The 17,833-nt window shown below is 40.2% G+C and overlaps 1 protein-coding gene across 5 annotated transcripts in view; it reads right to left on the bottom strand.

Annotated features, from left to right (window-relative positions):
- LOC140465034 (testis development-related protein) overlaps nt 1-16,232 on the bottom strand; it is a 63,432-nt gene extending 47,200 nt beyond the window's left edge. The window contains exons 1-3 of one of the 5 annotated variants that reach the window (XM_072560859.1): nt 16,054-16,232; nt 15,221-15,300; nt 14,298-14,357 (exon numbers count right to left, since the gene is read on the bottom strand). In XM_072560859.1, the coding sequence (XP_072416960.1) occupies nt 14,298-14,357; nt 15,221-15,292 (132 nt within the window). In that variant the 5' untranslated portion in view covers nt 15,293-15,300; nt 16,054-16,232. Of the gene's footprint in view, nt 1-14,297; nt 14,358-15,220; nt 15,573-15,758; nt 15,901-16,053 lie in introns of those variants that run through there. The other 4 variants (XM_072560868.1, XM_072560884.1, XM_072560850.1 and 1 more) reach the window with 4 other exon arrangements.
- Between the last annotated feature and the right edge of the window lie 1,601 nt (nt 16,233-17,833).

Below are 17,833 nucleotides of genomic sequence, written 5' to 3'. Positions count from 1 at the left end.
TGCTTTAATTCCTTGCAGCATTAGCATCATCTAATTTTCAAACTTAGATGTTCAGTAACATTTTATAAAAGTTTCCTGATATTTACAAAAGACTGACAGAATGAATTATTTCTGCAATTAACTAAATAACACCACTCTGATCGGCACAAAGTGAGCAACATACGCGATTCATTACATCTCTGTGGGTTTTTACACTGTGAGGCAGTGGTTAAACATTTCAACATTGTACCTTCTTCATGGGATCTAGAACCTGTGCAAGAAAATGATGCTTTGTCTCAACCAATCAGATTAAAGAATCCTCATTGTGACACACAGATTCTAAACCAGGATGTGCACATTGGAATATTTACTTCAAATCCCAAGTGATGTACAAAAAGTGAAATAAAGAGAAGCAAAGAAAAACAGCTTTGGGGATAGCACACATTAGGCAGAAAAATAAATTAAAAATTCCATCAATATTTAACATCTGAATGAATGAAATTCCACATTTCTAATTATAAACTTCCAGTGTGAAGAATGTTACATAAGGTGGTGATTCTGAAAGGGTTAATGGTGAAGGATCTTTGGATAAGTTCATTTTTCTTATTTCAAAAGATGTCAAAGATATAATCTGAACAACTAACCAAAAAAGGCTAATCATGCTTTGCCATAATTGGTTTAATTATGATTTTCATTTTATGCTACAGTATTATGATCTATATATTTCTGCTTAATCATTACTTGTGGAAATAGCAGGTCACAACTTCAACTTGTATTCTTATTCTCTACTACATTTGGATTTATTTGGTCTAAACATGTTAAAAGACTGACTGGAGAACATGTAAGATGAAGACTACATCTCTGAATTAATTTACATATAAACTACACAATAGCTAAAACAGAACCATTCTTATGTGGAAACAACCTTGCCCTATTCATGAAACATTTCAATCTCTTGAAATGTAATAGCTCCTTTGGGCGAATCAGTCTATCCCTTACTTTCACTGATTGAGATGTTACTCCTTGACTCTGGAATCAGAAGTGCCCCATGAAGCCTAGGTGTCTTTGGTATTATCAAAACATAATAACCAGAAGGATAGTCTTTATTCCATCTGCTTTACATCAGGCAATCCACAGTACTTTTGAAATGATAATCATTCTTAAATTTTATATCTAGCAAAGAGAACAGGTGTACCCTAGAACTTTGTGTGAAGGGAGGGAAGTGATTGCTGGACCCTTTGCTGAGATATTTTTATCGATAGTCACAAGTGAAGTGCCAGAAGACTGGAGATTGGCTAATGTGGTGCCACTGTTTAAAAAGGGTGGTAAGGACAAGCCAGGGAACTATAGACCAGTGACCCTGATGTCAGTGTGGGCAAGTTGTTGGAGGGAATCCCGAGGGACAGGATATACATGTATTTGGAAAGGCAAGGACTAATTAGGGATAGTCAACAAGGCTTTGTGCGTGGGAAATCATGTCTCACAAATTTGATTGAGTTTTTTTGAAGCAGTAACAAAGAGGATTGATAAGGGCAGATCAGTGGATGTGCTCTATGTAGACTTCAGTAAGGCGTTCAACAAGGTTCCCCATGGGAGACTGGTTAGCAAGGTTAGATCTCATGGAATACAGGGAGATCTAGCCATTTAGATTTAGAACTGGCTCAAAGGTAGAAGACAGAGGGTGGTGGTGGAGGGTTGTTTTTCAGACTGGAGGCCTACGACCAGTGGAGTGCCACAAGGATCGGTGCTGGGTCCACTACTTTTTGTCATTTTAATAATTTGGATGTGATCATAAGAGGCGTCATTACTAAGTTTGCAGATGACACCAAAATTGGACATGTAGTGTACAACGAAGAAGGTTACCTCACATTACGAAATCTTGATCAGATGGAGCAATGGGCTGAGAAGTGACAGATGGAGTTTAATTTAGATAAATGCGAGGTACTGTATTTTGGGAAAGCAGATCTTAGCAGGACTCATACACTTAATGGTAAGCTCCTACGGAGTGTTGCTGAACAAAGAGACCTTGGAGTGCAGGTTCATAGCTCCTTGAAAGTGGAGTTGCAGGCAGATAGGATAGTGAAGAAGGTGTTTAGTATGCTTTCCTTTATTGGTCAGAGTATTGAGTGCAGGAGTTGGAAGGTCATGTTGCGGCTGTACAGGACATTGGTTAGGCCACTGTTGGAATACTGCGTGCAATTCTGGTCTCCTTCCTATCGGAAAGATGTTGTGAAACTTGAAAGGGTTCAGAAAAGATTTACAAGTATGTTGCCAGGTTTGGAGGATTTGAGCTATAGGGAGGTCTTGAATAGGTCAGTGTTGTTTTCCCTGGAGCAACGGAGGCTTAGGGATGAGTTAAAGAGTTTTATAAAATCATGGGGGGCATGGATAGGATAAATAGACAAAGTCTTTTCCCTGGTTTGGGGAATCCAGAACTAGAGGGTATAGGTTTAAGGTGAGAGGGGAAAGATATAAAAGAGACCTAAGGGGCAACATTTTCACGCAGAGGGTTGTACGTGTATGGAATGAGCTGCCAGAGGAAGTGGTGAAGGCTAGTACAATGCAATGTTTAAAAGGCATCTGGATGGGTATATGAATAGGAAGGATTTGGAGGGTAATGGGGCGGTTGCTGGCAGGTGGGACTAGATTGGGTTGGGATATCTGATCAGCTTGGACGAGTTGGACTGAAGGGCCTGTTTCCATGCTGTACATCTCTATGACTATGACTCTAAGTGCTCTTATGCTGAAGATAAAATCTTACGCTTATGTTATTCTTGGATAAAGAAGTCAGCAAGAGGGTGCCAGGTATAAACTACAGGGCCAAGAAAATATTAAATTAATCAAACATACAAAAGCTCAGGGCCACCAAAAAAACTGCATCAAAACTCTAGTGCACTCCAGGCTGATTACCTGGAACTATACAGTCACACATCTGGATGACCTAACATTTGAAAAACAATGATATATATCATGTGTATTGTTTAAAAATAAGATGCATGAAACATTGAGTTTAGTGTTATAACTGAAATGTTTCTAGGATAAACTGACAATCAACCTTTCCTAGATCTTTAATAACACAGAATAACATTATTTACAAAGTAGTCTACTGTTTTTATAAAGTATTACACCAGTGAATTTTTTTTTCTCTAGCTTAAAGGATTTGATAGTTCAAATCACCTGCAACTCAAGTGTTCATAAACTTTGAACACCTCTCACTCTTAACTTGTTGTTTCTCCTTTCCCTATTCCTACCCTGCTTTATTGCTTCTCCTGCTTAGTGTCAGTTTATTAAGTAAAGGAATACATTACTTGATTTTAAAAAAAAGTTAATTTTTAATTAAAATAAAGCACATTGTAGGAAGCCAAGCAGGAAAACAAAATTTAGCACTTGGCCAATTCTTATAATTATTACCCAGTCTTGGAGTTGACAAATAACTGATTAAAATTATAATAATATCAAAGTGCATATTTTGCAACATTCCAGGCTGTTCTGTCATTCCAGTGATAACTAGATATATGTTAAGCTTTTGGACTGCAAGTCTGCAAACATTTTTTCCCGTAAGCATACTGAAGGGTTATGAATGCAGCATTTGCAGGTTATACATCAATGGTAACAAAATATTAGAATTTTCATTTGGATTTTTTTCAGACTTTTTTCAACAAGCTTATTTTATTTTTTGCTGCCTGGACAGAATCATGCATTTTCCAGTAGAATGTATTCCTGGCATATCATGGTTGTATCTATCAAATTCTGGCATATCTCCCAGCATCCTACCTTTTGACATTCATTTGCTTCCTGAGCTTTTAGTCCAGTCATTAATTACATTTGGCCACTTAGTCAGTTACTTAGCTTTTTCAACCTTGTCCAATAATAGGAGAGGGATATACATTTTGAAAATAAAGATGTTTTTTTAAAAAATGGATCCTTGGCTGGTCTCTATTTCCTCTGTTTTCCACTTCACGGCCAAAGGAAGAATATAGAATTAGTTGAACTCAAACAGTGCATGTCTATGTTCAATTTGTTGCAACTTTCTCTTTTGAGCACTGGCAAGAAAAAAAAAGTCACTTTCATTTTATTTTAATAATTGAGGACATGCATTTGCATCAAACATGGCCATTTGTCAATGACCTCTAGAAGATGACTGCAACAGACACATACAGGACAAGATTTTTTCCACATGACAGCGCTGGACATCGGAACTTGTAGCAATAAATTTTGGTTCTTTTCCCCTGGTTCAGTTTAAATACATTTGCAAGGGCAGAACCCCATCTTTAGCCACAGCCTATGTTGAGAGCTCAGCTCTTGGGAAGTGAGGTGATTGTACAGAGGGAAATCTGGCACTTCGGTCTCCTCACCTGGCAGCAACAGCATGTTCAGCCTAATTGTGTTCAATGTGTCATTTCACACTTGTTCTCCACTCCGCCCTTCATTACCTGCATTGAGGTTTTCAGCTAACTCCAGAATAACCTGCAATGCATGATTCCCAAAAAAAATCCTGCAATAGTCAAGCATTTGAGCGTTGAAATGGTGACAGATGCAAAAGATATCTTGGGTGGTAGAGTGGAAAGGGACATCTCCTTTGGCCTCCTGAGAAACTAGGCATTGCACTATGACATCTCTTAGTTTCAATGAAATGATTAGTATTATTTCCTGCAGATTACTGATCCAACTGAGTCAAGCACAGTCATGGTGGCTCTGACAAATATGGACTCCCTTGGTGCTGTTGTTCCAGGAAAATTTAAATCTGCATCCTCTGTGATTTCTTAATACTGTAGCATGCATATGATTTGCTGACATTACACTGTTATCCTCACTAAAACCCTGTGGTATAAAAACTGAGGTTTGTGGTAACTTACATAGGCAATATCTGTGTCTCTGATAACAATGGGCTGCAAGTTCAGCACAATTTCTGCACAGTCTCACATATATTGATCACTACTGAAATCAACATAAGAGTATGGTTGTAAAATGCCATAAGCTTCTTTCCTGGCATTCCTTCTGAATTGACATTTTGTTCTCCTCATGTAAAAAGGGTGATTCCCAAGTGAAATGACACTGCATCATGTACTGAATTCTTAAAGATGGTCTAAAATCAAAGGACAGCACGGAGGAAACCAGTTGCATCAAATCCAAAACCTCGACAACATTGCATGCACAGGAGAGGGAAATTGGAGAACTTAATGTTAAGGCCTGCAGGCTACAGGCTGCTCAGGCAGAAGATGATGTGTTGCTCCTCCAAGTAGCGGTCTGATTCACTGTGGCAATGGAGGGGGTCGAGGATGGACATGTCAGAGAGGAAGTAGGAGGGGAAATTGAAATGTTTTTCAAATAACCTTTCCACTCATCCTGTGGCTCCTTTTCCAGCCCCATTTCCTCCCTTCCATTTCACCTCCCAACCCTTCCTTCCAGCTACCAACCAGATTCACCCCTGCCATCGACCAAGCAGGCCTCAACATAGTGAAGCTAGTGAGGACTATCTCCATAGCCCCAACCTCATCCTATGTCCAGCCCTTACTCTCCTCTCTGCCCCCTTGACCTGACCTTACCTGTTCATCTTCCTTCTCACCTATCTACTCCACTTGTTGCACTGACCTATCACAATAACTCCCTACCTGCATCCAACTATCGCTATCCCATCTACCTTTCCCCCAACCCCACCCCCTCCCTCTCTTTATTTCTGAGCTCCCTTCCCCCTGCCCAGGCCTGATGAAAGCTCTCGACCCGAAATGTCAACTTCTCCACTTCCTGATGCTGGCTGGCTTGCTGCATTCTTCCAGCCTCCTGTTTATCTATTTTGGATTCCAGCATCTGCAGTTTTTTTTTGTCTCTAACCTGTATTGGGAGTAAGACCTCCATACCTCATTCTCCTCATTCAGCTGCTCTGAGAAATTGGTTTTGGTGTATCCACTGCCTCTGATTCACAAGTACAGAGGCTGCATTTCTTTCTCTTGCAATTCTCCAATCTTTCACACACAGAATTGTCAACCTTCTCCACTATTGACCCACAGCTTGAAAATATCTCAACCATCTCAAGATGGTAGCAGAGTATCAATACAGTGGACAGGCTCCTAAGCCCAGGAGTCCAGGGCTCATCTGCTTCTACCTTTTTATTTCTTCTTTCATCTTTATTTTCTCTTGTGTTCTTCATCTCCTGACATTGTGGAAAGCATGGGTAGTGCTGGTAGGCTCCAGTGATCATGGTGCCCGGGAGTGAAGATTCCCGACTGCGAAAGGCCTAGAGCCTGAACTCAGGCAGTCAGTGAGTCATCATCTGCAGCAGTGGCAGTGCCCAGAAGAGGAATCCTGGCTGCAGTAGGCCCACAACGTTGAGTCAGGGACTGACTCCAGGGCCTTTTGCTATGGCAGTGGCTGAAGCGCAGACTCAGCAGAGGGGTAGGCAGTGGCAAGGAATTCTGACTGCAGGACCTTTCAAAAGCCCTGTTTGTAGATCCCTTGTTCAGAAGATTAGATTACTTAAAGTGTGGAAACAGGCCCTTCGGCCCAACAAGTCCACACCAACCCTCCGAAGAGCAACCCACCCAGACCCATTCCCCAACATTTACCCCTGACTAATGCACCTAACACTATGGGCAATTTAGCATGACCAATTCACCTAACCTGCACATCTTTGGACTGTGGGAGGAAACCGGAGCAAACCCACGCAGACACAGGGAGAATGTGCAAACTCCACACAGACAGTTGTGGGAATCGAACCCGGGTCCCTGGTGCTGAGGCAGCAGTACTAACCACTGTGCTACCCAAGATGAATGCTATTTATGTAATTTCTTGTTTATTTCTTTTGCCAGCATGGACTTGGGTGGAAGGACTGTAATTCTAATTTTTAAAATTCCTTTATTTTTCTATTACATTCCTATGATATTGTATTTTCCTAATTTATTCCAAAGAATCTGTACCTAGATACCGTTATACCTAAGATAGTGCCGTAAGTGACAGCTTACGTAAATGAGTACATGTGACATTAAATCTAATTCTAATTCTGATTCAGTCTCTCATTCCATCGGGGTGCCAGCAGCTAATGCTTGAGCCTGTAGATCCAAGGCAGCCAAATCCCCACCACCATTCTCTTCTGGTGCACAAATATCTACATTCCTAAACTGTTCACTATTTCCAGGCTCTTCATCTTGCCACCCGTATAACCCTGTTCATTCCCCAGATACACAGACTTTATGACAGTAAAATTGGGAATCTTTACACCTATACCCTTTGGTCCCCTAAATGTGTATGGTGTGAAGATGACACTTGCTCTCATCTATCAGTTTTAAATGCCAGATGTCATCCACACAATTTTGTTCTAAAAGGCAAACTATTTGATGTTAAAACAATTGCATCGTCCCTTTTTTATACAGATTTTAAAATGTTCCTGCACCTCAGTAATCTCACTTCTAGAACATCTTTCATGTTGACAACCTTCCTGTCCCAAGCAAACCTCTACTTCACACAGCCACAACCTGAATGAATTTCACCAGACACCAGCACAGTGATAGCAGCAACAGAATGCTGCCACATCCGGAAAAATGTGGTGTAGTGGTCTGTGCATGTTGATTTTGAGCAAGTTACTCGCCTGGAGCAATGAGATGCATTGTTCTTTAAAAATAAATAGGTTACAAAATTATAAACAACTTCTTTTCACTTTTGTAGCATCAGCACACCACACACACCCAAAAACACACACACACACCGGACAAAACGATAGTTGGATAGGAGGAACATTTGCTCTTTTTCAAAGCACAGAACACGTGTAGGAAAGGAGAGTCTGCCCCCAGTAGGCAGGTGCTTACTTTATATGCAAAAGGCATGGTTCAGTGAAGTCATCAACATCATGATAAAAACTGGGAGGCCCATGCTATCTTAAACTTATGATTGAAACCTAGTGGAAATAAACAAGTTATGACCTGCACAGAGACCAATAACATTTAAGGTACTTGAATATCCAGTGGCTAATTGGAAGAATCACATGACAAGAGTTCAAGTTTTTAGATTTTTATGACAACAAATTAAAAACAACACTGTCTAAACACTATTCTAGTACGGAGCTTACACACCACTAAAGGATTTAATTTTTGAACCCCTTAAATGGTTGTACTTTACATTGTCCGAGACATATTGTTACTTCCTACTACAGCACTCATTTCTCTGTTCTCAATGCCGTCCTTCATTTTGTATTTCCCATTGCAATAACTTCTAATACCTGAACTGACTATCCCAGTTATCCCAAGAGAATCTGGTCAAACTAAATTCCGTGAATCTGGCTTCACTTAAATCTTCACAAATTTGGTCATTTCAATTCAAACAGGAGCTTTCCACATGGGGGACAAGAGATTGGCTGCCTTTTTTTTGCTGTCTCTCCCAGAATCTTGCAAACCAACTGATGTGTGAAGATTAGAAATATCACAAACAAACCTTGGACGTGGATACAAATGGTTTTCTTTCTCCTTTTCTGCTTTCAAGACCTTTTTCCATGACAATGGATCGTATATCCAGGCAGAAATGCTCCTTAACTATTCTTGAACTCTCATCTCCAATTCCATTCTAACTTGGAATTAAAAAGAGAAATCGAGGTATAACTATATACAAAACCCAATACCTCCCTGTAACTTGAAAACTACCAGTACTTGAAAGCTGTCAGCACAACTGCCCTGGTCATTGTTTACAGATATGAATATCACACACTTGCTATTGTCCACTCCCCCTCCTCCCACCCCACTGGAGTAAAACTCCATGGCTCCTCTTTCACCTTTCATAATGACGACCACAAGCTTTTATGAGCAGAATTTGGAACAGTTCACGTGACCCCTTCATTTTTCCACCCAGAATGAAAGAGACAATCTGATAACATAACCATCTTACAAATTTCAAAATGTTTAACATCAGCATTGCAAGGGTTGCAGAAATCTTAAATTTAAACTGCTCAGGTTAAATGTATACTGTAGATATTGATCAAAGCATAATGGTACATTCCCACTTAAGGTTCAGTTTAACAAAAATGATAAAGAATAAAAATACAGCTGTGGTTAAGGGGCACAAATAGTTTAACAGCCCCATGACTTTGCCATGCTGCAGCACATGATCCATTTTACTCCAGGTAAAGATATGCGTGACAGACACCAGACGTTAAAGGTTGGTTAAAGACAGAGTTCAGGCATGTACTTTTCTGGTCACCACGTTATTCCAACTCACATCACAAAACTCCCATAAACCAACTGCTTGTTTCCCATGTGACACACACACACACACACACAATTATCCCAACATATAACCCTCACATGTTCTTTAGTTCCATTTGGTCTCTAGCATTCCTACTAGGCCATACTAAATGATGAATAGTGCACACACATAAAATATATAACGTAACAGCAGTTCAAGAAGACAACTCACCATCACCTTCTCAAGGACAATTAATAAATGCTGGCCTAACTAGAAAGAAACAAAATATTTGTATGACTTAGAAATGTATAAACACTTATGTATATAAACTGCATCATTGAGTAATTCAATACCATTATGGAACTAAACAATATTTTCATCTGTCTTAATATTTGCAATAAGATTTAGTATAATTTGGTTTAATCATACATATTAAATTTCACAAATACCCATGGTGTACAGATCTCCTTAATGTGTATTTTTAAGAAAGTCAGAGGTTTATCACATAGAAGTCATTTAGTTCCATCATGTTTCTCCCAACCTTTTGCTAACACAATCCAAGGACAGCCCAACAAGCCTACTCCACTCTCCATTGCCTTTCATTGCCTCAAAAATATATTCAATCTGCTCCAAAAGGTTCAATGACCATTGCAGATGACATAAAGCTGTGTGGGAGGATGAGCAATGAGTAGGATGTGGAGATGCTTCAGTGTGATTTGATCAAGTTGAATGAGTGGGCAAATGAATGGTAGATGAAGTATAATGTGGTTAAATGTGAAGCTACCCATGTTGGTGGCAAAAATAGGGAGGCAGATGATCTGAATGGCAATAGATCAGGAAAGAGGGATGTGCAACAAGTTCTGGGTATCCTTGTACAACACCTACTGAAAGTAAGGATGCCAATAGTGAAGAAGGCCAATGGTACTTTTGCTTTTGTAGCAAAAAGATTAGAGTTCAAGAGCAGGGATCTCTCACTGGAAATGTACAGGGTCTTGGTGAGCCCAAACCCAGAAAGTTTTGTGCAGTTTTGGTCTCCTTGTCTTGAGAAGGGTGTTCTGGTTATGGAGACAGTGTAATAATGATTCATCAAATTGATTCTGGGATAGCCAGGCCTGTGTGTGAAGACAGACCAGATTAATTGAGATGATATTAAGTGGAGTTTAGATCTTATAGAAACCTATAAAATTATAATTAGATTAGACAGGGTAAACACTGGATGTATGTTCTGGATGACTGACGAGTCCAGAACCATAAGGATACAGGGTTGGTCATTTTAGACTGAGATGCAGAGAAACTTCTTCACCCAGTGGTGAGACTGTGGAATTTTCAGGCACAGAAAGCTTTGAGATCAAAACATTGAATGTTTTCAAGCAGTTAGACTTAGTTCGTAGGGGTAAAGAGATCAAAGTACATAGGGAGAAAACGGAATAGGATACTGAGTTGAATGATCATCCATGATCAAACTGAATGGCAGAGTAGGCTCAAAAGGCTGAATGACCTACTTCTATTTTGTATATTTCTACGTCTCAAGAGTGGAAATACAAGCAATTTAACTGCGTAAAGTGATGTTTCCCAAGTTCTCTCCTCATTTAGTGCATGTTTTAAATGATTATGAAATTTAAAATTAGGGATGAAACTGGTTGTTGGCAATAGTATAATTTAGCAAGTCATGAATCATGAATACAGACAGGTTCCTGACAGTCTGTTTTGCCTTGACTCCAAAGACCAATATTAATCCCAGAATATAAAAAGCATTCAATTTTAAAACCTCAGTCCAGTCCTCTGTTGACCTCCTTTCCTGCAATGGAAATAATGACTACACTCTTTTATCATGATCTTGATGACTCTACACTCTGGTCTGGATCCGTTCAATGATGGCATTTTTGAAATTACACAAACTGCTCTAACTGGGATGGCATCAGTGACCTGAGCAGACATTTTCAAAGTTCCTGGCTCTTGTTTTAAAGCCATTTTTTGTCAGGTTTATGATTTCATTACAGAACAAAGCAAACTTGTCCCCGTGGGTTTAGACCACCATAATTCTTCAAACAGGATACTTGAAAGGGATCAACATAAATCCTTCAGGTTCCAGGATCAGCTACTGATCATTTGTAGTTGGTGAACTGAATTAACGAGAATATGAGTGACAGATTCTGATATAAAGCAGTGTTCTCACTGATTATATTAATAATTGAAGTTGGACGTGTGGAAGATAATTAGTTATTGGTTGACAATATTCAGCGGGGTGGAGAACCTTAATAACAACCATCAGCAGGCAGGAACAAATTGAGGAAATGGGAAAACCCACAATAAATAAACAAAGATATGTAAAAGGATTCTTTTTAGTGGTAAGAATGAGGGGGACACCAAAAATTAAATTCCAGAATTTTAATGAGACTACAGAAGCAGCAGAAGCCCATGCACAAATCACTGATGGCAGCAGTTGAAAAGGCTGTTTAAAAAAAATGTACACAGATCCGAGGTTTTATTAACTGAGACAGAAATTTTGTTTTTAGTTCATAGCATATTGACATCACTGGCTATCACAAATTATCCTCTAGAAGATATTGATGAGCTGCCTTCTCAAACCAGTGTAGTGAATGTGAAATTGGTACAACGGATGAATATTGGAGAAGTATAAGATTTTGACCATGTGACAAAGAAGGAACAGTGATACAATCTCAAGTCAGGATTGGGAAAAACTCAGAATCCCTACAGTGGAGAAAGGGATCACTCGGCCCATCGAATCCACACAGACCCTCTGAAGAGCATCCCACCTAGACTTAGCCCCCAACATTATTCCCATAACCCCACAATTATCATGGCCAATCCACCTAGCCTGCACATCCATGGACACTAAGGGCAAATTAACATGGTCAATCCTCCTAACCTGCACATCTTTGGACTGTGGAAACCAAAGCATCCAGAGGAAACCCACGAACACTTGGAGAGAACATGCACACTTCAACTGATAATCACTCAAGGCTGGAATCAAAACAGGGCCCCTGGCGCTACATTGCAGCAACGTTAACACTGAGCCACCATGCTGCCCTGATGGGAACTTGGGAAATATCACCACCTACAAAATCTCTTTCATTATCCTCTTGTCTTTCTCCTTCTAAAAGGTCAGGATTTGAAAATTTGGAAGGGGCCATTGAAGAAGCCATTGAGAGTCAATGTAGTGCATCTTCTAAGGGTGACACACTGCAGCCACAATGTACCAGTTGTGAAAGGGTTAACAAACAAAGGGAATGGATTCATTTGGTCATAACAGTTTGCAACAAAATCTGAGGGAAAGATTTTTAAAAATCGGTAAATGAATCAGAGGCAACATGAAACAAAATATTTTACACCACTTTTAATCTGAAAACCACTGCATGAGAGGTAATAAGAGTAGATTAATAACTTCTCAAAATAAAACTGAATAACTCTCTAAAAGGTGCAGAGCTATGAAAAGAGATCAAAGAAGTGAAACTAATTGGGTACCTGCTTTAAATAACTGGTCCAAGTATGATGGACCAAATGACCTCTTCTATCCTGTATCATTTTATGATTCTTTAATTGGTTAAACAGTTAGGCAGATATTTAACAAGTTATAACAAAAAAGACAGGTTGACTCTAGAGTAGGCAATGCAAGTGGTTTCTCATCCTGAACCTTCAAACTCAGGGCTCAGTTTGAATCTGGTTGAGATACAGCCACCAGTGGTTTGATTGTAAGGAGCCATCTTCAGGTTGTAACTAATTTTCAAGGATCAGAAGCCATAGTTGAAGGGTTAATGGACCATATTTTAATATGTTCCCACAGAAGAGTGCTGGAGAATATCTTCAGTCCACATATGTCAAGAGTGCTGGAATCCATTTCAATTAATGAGAATGGGGTCACTTGTGAGTGAAAACACTACAACAGTATCCAGCTCAAATATGTGGCAACAAAGATCAAAAGTACGTTTCTCAGGTAGCAAAGGAAGGGACAACAAAAGCGTAGTGAAGACAATTAATTTTTTTCCAAGATCTATTTCTGCAAGACTTGAGTCCTACCATGGAATCTCAGCTGGACTCACACCAGCACTCCCAGAAATATTTCCAGAGGGTTCCCTCATTCATTTGGAAGAGCTGCAAGATCCAAAAAGTGGAACTAGTTCAGCTGTAGGAAGGCCACAGGATCCTAATGGAAGTGGGATCCATCTCACGTTCCCATCAGCTTGTGTGCTTTTGCCAAAGGCCTCAGAGTCTAAGAAGCCATCTTACAAGAAAACACAAGGTTGGGCATTTTAGGAAATTAAAGTTTTCAGGGTGGTGGGCTAAAATAGGTGCAGTTTTGAAATTAGACACAAGACTCAATACTGGGGCAAATCAGCAACAGTTTCCCTCTGCATCTGGAGTACAATTTACTTGATCCAGATTGCATGACAAAAATTGGAAAAAGTATTCTATTTTTCATTCTCAACATCCACTCAAGGGGATAAAATTCTTTCCTGAAAATGGGGCGCATACGATATGCTAGCTGAACTGGACTGAAATGTGTTTAGTAGATCCACCAGTGAGTTATCAGGCAGAACATCTAAAAATAGTGGGCCAGACCACATTTCTCCCACCAACAGTATGCAAATTTACAATTATAGAAACGTCAGGAAATTCTCTCTGTCATGGTTGGTGGAAGAAGATAATCAAGATTTCCTTAGAGTTGATCCATCTTATTGACTTTCACCCAGAAAGTGACTGCCCCTTTCAGAATGATCACTAAATGTGGACAGTGACATACAATGCTTAAAAATCAATGTAAATGAACCAGCAGTCAATTCCTGTACAACTACATATGCTCATGTAAAAAGCAAAATAATATTTTAGCAGGGCGTCTTTTGGCCGTAGTTGATCTGTTCTATTATTAATTTATAATATTGCTCCAGTCATTACTAATTTATAATATTGTTCCCATCAAAAGCACATTTTAACTGGACAAATGCAGCATTGATGCCTGTATTGATCTATTATTGATTATGCTGGATTAATACAGTAGTCTCATCAGAAAGTAATGTTTGCTTGAATTGCAAAAAAATAAACAAAAGCATAAGTTTTTTTTTAAAAAGGGGTGGAAATTCTCAGTGTAATCCATCAAAGCAGACTAGGAAATCTGAGTGAAAACAGACTCCTACCTTCGTAGCAAGCTGAGACACAGAACTTGTAGACTCTTCTGGAAGCAAAGGGTCCTTGCTCTGAAACAAGTCATGAAACAGACATTCCAAATATGTTACTGCCCAGATAGAAGGCAATGCAATCTCATGAGAACTTAAAATCCTCTGAACTCAGCCCTTAAATGGCAATGCGGTATAGCGCCAAACATATGAAACCTTTATTCTATTTTGATACATTTTATTCTTCTGTTAATTCATTTTGAAGTGAACCGTTGAGGCAAGGTGAAAGTAACAATGTTATCATGAGCGTGTACGGTATATGAAAGATGATCGCCTGAGATGGGTCAGGAGCCCTCAGGAAACTGGCGTTTAAAACCAAAACCTTCGCGCATTGTAGCATACGTGAGAAAGAAAGAAACATTTCTCGAATTCCTGCCCGTTTCAGATGTATTCCCCTCCCCCTGTAGCCAGCTCTAGTTCCCCTCCCCAATCCCAAACGAGAGAGTGGGGACGGTGAAAACTGCAGTGGGCGCCCTCGGCCGGTTCACTGGGAGGTGCGCTGAAGCAGTCTCGCCTGCACCAGCCACATCGCAGCCAGGCGAGTGAAGCTTATCCCCGGGGTGAACACACCAGAACCATCCCAGCCTGAAAAAAAAACAGTCCAATGGCTGTGACCCGCGCTCAATTCGGCCTAAAAAAAAGAAATCCGCCATCCCTTATTGTCATTAACGAAACGTCATTAAAGCATACTGCCAGCGGAAGGCCAGGTTGTATAAAGTTTAAGGGACATTTACAGACAGCGTAAACCCCTTTTCCGTCAGACATAACGGACTGGGGAGTCTTGTGTGTGCGAGAGAAACCTCAGCGAGTGCAGGAAAGCATCAGGACTCTTCTTACAGCGACTAAAATATAAGATATCTGGTCAGAATAAATGGGGATCGTACCTTCGACACTTCCTGTGGCTTGTCATCCTCCGAGTCAGAATCTTTTAGTCCTTTATGCTTATTTCTCCACATTCTTCAGTCTGCTTGTGCGCAAAATGTTGAAGATTTTGGTTTATTTTTGTCTTTACTTTGCTCTCCTGCCTTCCCTTTCTGACTCTCTCTCTCTCTCTCTCTCTCCCCGCCAAACGCCGAAGGCTACATCGAGTTGAAACTCCTGAACACTGCAGGAGGCCAGCAGCAACACACAGCGAGAGAACAACGCAAACCTCAGCTGAAGCCTGTCCAGCAGAACCACGGTCTAATCTGTTCACATGGTTAACGGCTGACAGTGCTCAGGAGGATTAGTCTGACCAATCGCCAAGGAACAGTTTTGCTTCCCCGGCCTAATAAGAAGGAAAGATCAAAAGGCTAACTAACGCTTACACCCCCCAAAAAATTCTTCCCCTCCCCCCCCCCTCACCTGTTTGACCGACACATTCAAAATCCACACACACAAAAATCTTAGTACTGTACTGGAGGAGGTGGGGTCATTTATTACCTCTGTTGTTGCCATGGGACACACAGCACTCTTTTTCCCATTGCTTGAGAGTTTTGATCAAATGCAAAAGAGGATTTTTCTTTCTCAAAAGTGCCAGTGCTATCGCAAACTGACCACTTTAATCTTTACTGTACTTCAAGAAGCACAGTTGCATGCAGACAATGTGATATGGGGCATTTGCCCTCGCAATTCCAACTTAACGCATGCATCTCTCCTGATGGTGAACTTGTACATTGAAATCTGAAAATTTGCATTAATTTACTCAAGCATGAAAGCCGGAACAATTTGTACTGACCTTACAGGTTGAGTCGACGTTTTTTTGTGCAGCAAAATGCGCAGACCAGAGTTCATCCGTAAAACTTGTTTTGATAGCCTGTGTTGCCAGGAAGGGGCAGGAAGGGGTGTATTGAAGGGTGGTGGGGGGTTAGGGGTGGAGTGGGGTTGCTATAGAGACTTAGGCTTAATCTTGATCATTTCCACAACGGCCCTGTAGAAAATAGGTTAAGTATACAGTTAGCAGCTTCAGGATATCCGAACAGGATGAAGATAAGATCAGAGAACTATGGAGACAGATTCAGATGATCGGAATCTACCTTTTACTCAAAAGAAAGTGTGGAGTGAAGGGGTCTTGTTTTAACAAAACATAGCGTCAGTTAAACTCCCCACCCATAAAACACAAGCACCGTAAACATTACAGCGTCCGATTTGCACTTATTGTGACCCACACGCTAAAACTTTATTTAAAAAACAGATTGACCGTACATGTAAAGTAAACCTGTCCACGCCAAGAAAAGATTTATTTACGAACAATTTGATTATAGATAGATTTTGGGATTTTTTTTCTCTTTGTGAAGTTTATCTTTGCCACGCAAGAGTTAAACTCCCTTTGATGTGACCAAATCCGGTCTGGAGAGGGGTTACGGGACCCGAAACGTTAATTTTGATTTTCTCCACAGATGCTGCCCGACCTGCTGAGCTTTTCCAGCAATTTCTGTTTTTTGCTTCTGATTTACAGCATCTGCAGTTCTTTCGGAGTACTTTTCTGTGACAAAATTGTTTACCACTGGCAAAGTGAACGAATCAGTCAACTGAGCAATATTTACGTTTTAAATAAAGGTATTTTCACTTTCACTTCAATTTTAATATTTATTTATAAAGTCAATGCAATCCACTGAAAAATGCTGCCTTAACTTATACCCCAAGTTGGTTAACCAGAATATTTATTTTGGACAGTTGTTGGAACTGTTGTCAATCATCTAAGACAGATTCCCGATTCTCTGGGAAGATTCCACGATTTATTTTTCTTCAGAAGTAAAAATCCAAGTATCACGTCAGTTTCTGCTCTGCTTGCCTGGAATTTCTGGAGCTGACCGTTTGCCTCAGTCCAGTCTTTTTAAAGTCTGTCAAAAGCTTTTGCATCCGAATCGATCTAAATACTGGTGGTGATACTATCCAATATCCAACCAATAACCACAGAGTCCTACATCTTCCTATGTTTCCAGCGTCACTACCTTATGTTAACATTCCTTCTCTCAATCACACTGGGAAATGTCCATTAATTATATTTTCAGCTCCTTTAGCATTGATACATTTTTGCTTCAGGCAGCAGACCTTTCCCTTTAGATGTGTGTACTTTACTAATTCAAGCTTCACTAAGCTGCTTGGACAAATGGACATTCTGGAACTACAATCTGCTCTGGGGTGAATTGCGATACTCCCAACCTGAACATCAGGATGTTGCCAATGCCAGTTGAAATCTGACAATATTGGGCACAGTTCTCAATGGCAGGGAGTAGTGAATCTATGGAATTCATTGCCGCAGAAAGCTGTGGAGGCCAGGTTGTTGAGTATTTTTAAGACTGAGATAGATAGGTTTTTGAGTATCAAGGGGATCAAGGGTTACAGGGAGAAAGCAGTAGAATGGGGTTGAGAAGCTGATCAGCCATGATTGAATGGCAGAGCAGATATGATGGACTGATTGGCCTAATTTCTGCTCCTTTGTCTTACGGTCAATACATGTTTATTTCCAGTTAAATATTCAAAACTGTTGTCTCTAGTTTCTGTCAAAAACTCTA

This window comes from Chiloscyllium punctatum, chromosome 3 (genome assembly GCF_047496795.1).
Source record: "Chiloscyllium punctatum isolate Juve2018m chromosome 3, sChiPun1.3, whole genome shotgun sequence".
NCBI lineage: Eukaryota > Metazoa > Chordata > Chondrichthyes > Orectolobiformes > Hemiscylliidae > Chiloscyllium > Chiloscyllium punctatum.
This window is presented reverse-complemented; position numbering and strand designations above follow the sequence as displayed.